Genomic DNA, 5,657 nt, shown 5'->3' on the forward strand with positions numbered 1-5,657 from the left:
TAATATATAACATCATATATTTTAGTATTTATTTTATTTGCTGTATTTGTTATGTAGTAGAAAGCGTAGGATTCATAAAACGAAAATAAAAACAATAACAAACTTTAATACTAATAAAAATAATTGTTCATAAACTAATGTTACAGTAATTTAAATGACAAATTGGCAGGTTTTTCCAGATACAATGTAAATAAAAAAAATAATATAATAATAATAATAATAATAATAATAATAATAATAATAATAATATATATAACATCATATCATATTTTAATATTTATTTTATTTGCTGTGTTTGTTATGCAGTAGAAAGCGTAGGATTCATAACAAAACGAAAATAAAAACCGATAATATTAATTGATAGTTTAGTAATAATAGTATTAATTTTATTTGCTTTTAAGTAGCCTGTTGTTACCTATTATAAATACAACAAAACATAAATAAAAAAAGTATGATAAACCGATTGACGAACTTGCAATGACAATTAGGCCTAGTTATATTAAATTTAGCGTTTCGAAACTCCATTGGCGCTCCGTATATTTGTTGAAAACAAACCGCGACTGAAATGAAGCGCGACCGAAACGAAGCGCGACCGAAATGATCTGTATTCACCTAGCAGGCTAGCAGTGTTGGATAGGCTGCTTTCGGTGCCTACTATATTTCTTCGCAGACCTGTCGCAAATTCAAACATGAAAAATTGATCCGCATTTATTTTTTGTGTGGAACACAAAAAATCAAATTTCAGTCTTATTTTACATTTTTTTAATGCTTAGGAATGTCTAAATTCAGTTAAACTAGCAATTCCGTACTAGAAATTGCAAATTGCAAGTGAAGTGGTGCGAAGTACAACAGCATATAAATGTTCTTCGAACAAAATTATTTATGCGAGTCAAGTGAAAATAATGAATAATAAAAATATAACAAATAATATGAGACACGACCCATTGTCTATAATTAGAACACTTCTCATTGGGTAACAAAGTTGTAATTTTTTATTTTTGTCAAAAAGTGTCTATAGTGGTGAATTATGGTTTAGGTTTTTTTTTTTATTAAAGTTTCAAAAATTTCTATGTATGTGGAAAATGTAGTTGATTACCAAAGGTTACAATTTTTATTTTGAAGACTGCATGGTATAGAGTGTACATTTTTTTATGGGGCATGTTTCCAAGGGCGGGTTTTCTAGGGGCGAGTTGACTGCCAAAGAGTGTTGACAAAGTGCGAGAAAGCGTGTTATTTGATCACAAGTGCGAGACATCGCAAGTGTGAGCCAGCGAGCCATGACGTCACGACAATAGATACGAGACGTTACTCGAGTTGTGCGAGGTATCGGCTGAGATTTGTGGAGTACAATTCAAAAAACAACTATAGGTCTAATGAATTATTGTGATGTTAAATAGACAATGTTAGCTATCAAGAAGCAACATTGTTTTTCATTGGGACCTTCGTCCCTTCAAGGCTAGGCCTATACCATCCTAGCTAGTCTAGGCCTAGAGTAGGATAAGGCTAGCGGGACATGCGGATGTTGGTACGTGTTGGTTAGTCTACAAACGTCGCCTAAAGTAATTGATTTTACCCGGCAGAACGAAAGAATGAAACTCCGCTTTTCAGTCGTCTTAGGCCCCTGTTTTTTGACAAACAATGACCTTTTAGAGGTCAAATTGCTCTCAAGAATATGGATTGGCTGCTTCGCAGCAATTATATTTATACATTTTTATAACATTATACAAAAATTTGATTTTTCTTAACAACTGAAATTTTGCCGGGAATGGGGCTTTAAATGTTTTTGTAATGTCTTGAAATAATTTCCTCTGTTCAATTAAAAAATAGGGCTTCCGCTTTCATCATTTGTCAATACTTGGTATATTCTTAACTTATGTTATATAATTTGTATTTCATCAGGTGATGACATTCCAGATCACACATGTTTCACTCCAAATCCTCTTCGTTCCCTGACTGAAACCGAAAATAATGCTTGGTTTGGTAGCTATAGAGAATATGTAAACATTTCTTCAGGCCTCGACACAACATTTGGTAGAGTAGTTGATACTGGTAGTGGTGATGGTTTGATTCCTGGAGTTGAAGGCAAAGTTTCTTCATATTATACAAATTACCGTTCTACTGTGCGTCAGCATTTGTCACTTGATCCTGGAAATCATAGAGTTGGTGCGTTCTTTTGCAATTCAACATATTTGGATAATCCATCATCGTATATTCCTTCAATTATACTGGCAAAAGGAGGTTTGTTTTTAAATTTATGTTTATACATTATGTATAATGTGTGGGTATATTTAAGCACAAGGTTGATAGTCAACAACTGATGTCGCTAGAAATCAGAAAACAAAACAAAGAATCCCTATGGAAACATAGTCGTATGTACATTTACCTGTAAGTTATAACCAGAATTTGTTCTTTTTTTAATTTTATAGTTTTCCTTCTTCAAATAATGAACAAAATAACTAAAGTGGATTAAAAAAAGATTACCTATACCTATGTGTTGGTCTCCTGTTTCAAACCATAATAGAAGACCCCACCAATTAAAGACCACCTCTTTATAAAGACCACTTTTCAGTGGTCCCAAATTAACAAATGTCTTTTATCTTTACTATTTAATTAAAGATCAAAGCTGCTGAAGAATTCATTCAATTAAAAACATTGAATTGCCATTTAAACAGAGGCGTATGTAGGTATCTTGAAACAGGGAGGGGAACTGATGGGGGTGCGGAAAGTGAGGGGGCCAGTTTGGAATAAGGTGAAAGGTGATTTTTAACCCCTTTCCCCCCCCCCCCATTTTCAATGGGGCTGAACTGGGGAGATTTTTTATTTTGGCAGCATTAAAGCCCCACACACCCCATACATATGCAACTGCATTCAAAAGAATTAATATGTTATCAAATTCCAATAAGATACAGATGGAATTTACCTTGGTTCACAGCCAAAATGCTGTTACCTTAACAGGTTCCCTTTTAATTTAAAGGGAGAGTTTTACTGTATTTAATTTAATTGTTGATGCATAGGTAATCCAACAACTTAACTGTGCTGATGTGCAGTAAGGGAGACCCACTATGTTACATCATAGAGAAAGAAAATAAAAGGAGTCACAACACAGCAAGATCAAACGATCGATCCTATTTACCGCGAACCTCAAGGCACGGTCAGTGATGACTTTTTAATGACCACGATAATTGATCTGGTCGTAAAACAATTACTGGGTTACTGCCGCAGGGCAATATCGAATGCGCACAATACATCGCTATGACCTCGGATACGACACTCTTCGCTCTGCATGCTAGCTAGCAAACTCAGTACATGCACTGGCTAGCTATGTAGAGTGGCGAGTGTATACATATTACATTAACGATAGCGGAGGGCTTTATATGAGGATAAATGAAATTAACAAATTAATGATGTATTGTGTTTAGAATAGAATGAATTCTATCTAAAACAACTGTCTCTTAGGCCTATCTTAACATTTCTTCCATAGGCCTAGTGTGGTAGCCAGCCACCAATCGGCGGGGCGCATATACATGCCGACATAACCGTTTTTGGCCGGGAGACTCCAGTTTTGGTGACCTGACTCCCGGCCAATTTTTTTTTTCACGTTTTTTCACATGCTCTCCTGGTTTACAAAGAAAATGGCATATGCGTACTAATCTTAATTATATTGTCTTTTTTATTTTGCAATAAAATATTACGAAGAAACCTCAATATTTATGATCTTGCATTTAATATTTTGTTCCGCGACACTTAGAGCAAAGCCTAGCCTCTCCATGAGTCGTGTGAGAGATGTAAATGTGAGCGTTGCAAAGACACGCTGGCCTTGTATGCACTTTCTCTCTGGTATTGCATAGAGTAAGAAATATTGAACATACAAGCGAATAAAATTACAATTTTGATCAAGTAGGTCTCTCCTAATAAATTAGGTGTCAAGTGTACTTTATTCCATTTATTCATGCGACGATCTCACACAGTTAACTCTGGAATGTTCAAAGATTAAAGATTAAGCGTAGCAAACTACAGTAATTCTTGCATGGTAGGTCTAATCATGGATTAATAATTCCATCGCCTGATAAGGGTACGGTATGCCTTCTGAAATACAGTGCCTCCATTACAGAATATATCTGTGGGCCAGTCTAGGCCTATTATGCTAGCTTCGTGGATACTAATTTCATCTATAAAGGTAAGTACCTAACGATTTATATAATTACCATATTTTGATTATTTATTATATTAATAAATAATCTTAAATTGCAGTGGGATAAAGACAAAAGCTAAAATGTATTTTTAAAAAATATAACGAACAGCCAAACGTGCCGTAATTATCGGTATTTTATGTAATAATACTTTAATAATATTGTAATAATAATACTTATTTATTAAATATAATAATTCTAATCGACTCAGCAGTTCAAAATCTAGTGTGCCTAAATAATATTATGATATTAAGGTCATAAACATTTTATAAATGACTTATACAAGGAAAAAATTAAAACACTCGTAAAAAAAGACCGTGAATCGGTATTAATAAATTGAATATTCATGAGCAAACTTTAATATCATAATTTACTTGCGCGCAACAAAAAAGGAAAACAGAATAAGTTTCGATATGTTTTATGATTTAAATTGCACCTAGATTTATCTGTTTTGTAGTAGTAGAAAGTGATGAAATTCGACTTAATAATACGATAATCCCTTGATGAAATTGACGATAATTATAAAGACATATCTTTGAATTGATGTAACTTTTCGAAATATTGACCGATTTTCAAACGATTTTTTTTAGTCGAAAGCAAGGCTTAAACTGCATTACTGCGCATGTGTTATTACTAGATGGTATTAAAATGTCAGTGACTTCTGCGCAGCCTGAGTTTGCATTCTTGTCACCAGTGTTACGCTTGGCTTGTTTCTAAATGAGGGGTGTTACTTAATCAGACCAAAGTCAGTGGCGGTAAATAGGATATCCATCAAAGGCCGTTATCTTAACAAGGTATAATTTAATGGCCCTATGCTACAGCACTGCTGGTCCGCAGGAGCCTAATTGGTCATAATTGGTTCAGCCTGGCACTTGTACTCTGTTGTGACTCCTTTTATTTTCTTTCCCTATGGTTGCATATTTTTTACAGCATATATAAAACCTGAAAAACAAACTCAAACAGTAAGCTTTGGAGAAACAGTAACAATAAACATGAATTTGATCAGTGGTACTGTGATGGATTTACGATGGAGGCTGAATGGAATGATAATGGAGAGTTGGTCGGGAAAGGTTAACGTTACAATTGAGGATGTTACAAAGGCTGATGCTGGAATCTATGAATGTTATTTAAATGACAGAAGAAATGAAGTCAAACATGCTATAATGAGGCTCATTGTACGAGGTATTGTAAATATATCAATAAGTTTAATAAGGACACTTCATTTACTTGATCTCCAACAGTAATACAATGTTTGAAATATTGTTCACTCTGCTATAACCACCAAATCCACCACTTACAGAAAACACACTGTTTAATTTAGAAACACTAAACAGCTTATGTACAGTAGTAATAAGAAAATCAACATCAGTTAATGTAAAACAGTCAACATCTAATGTACAACAGTCACCAGCTAATGTGCAACAGTCAACAGCAAATGTACAACAGTCAACAGCTAATGTACAACAG

At 34.0% G+C, this 5,657-nt stretch overlaps 1 protein-coding gene across 1 annotated transcript in view; it reads left to right on the forward strand.

The window, feature by feature from the left end:
* LOC117109857 (receptor-type tyrosine-protein phosphatase delta-like) overlaps positions 1-5,657 on the forward strand; it is a 59,009-nt gene that overhangs the window by 1,346 nt on the left and 52,006 nt on the right. The window contains exons 2-3 of the mRNA XM_033252303.1: positions 1,900-2,238; positions 5,121-5,372. Of these exons, the coding sequence (XP_033108194.1) occupies positions 1,900-2,238; positions 5,121-5,372 (591 nt within the window). The remainder of the gene's footprint in view (positions 1-1,899; positions 2,239-5,120; positions 5,373-5,657) is intronic.

Source organism: Anneissia japonica, unplaced genomic scaffold (assembly GCF_011630105.1).
Source record: "Anneissia japonica isolate Jap-2015-1 unplaced genomic scaffold, ASM1163010v1 scaffold585_len4108843_cov191, whole genome shotgun sequence".
Lineage (NCBI taxonomy): Eukaryota > Metazoa > Echinodermata > Crinoidea > Comatulida > Comatulidae > Anneissia > Anneissia japonica.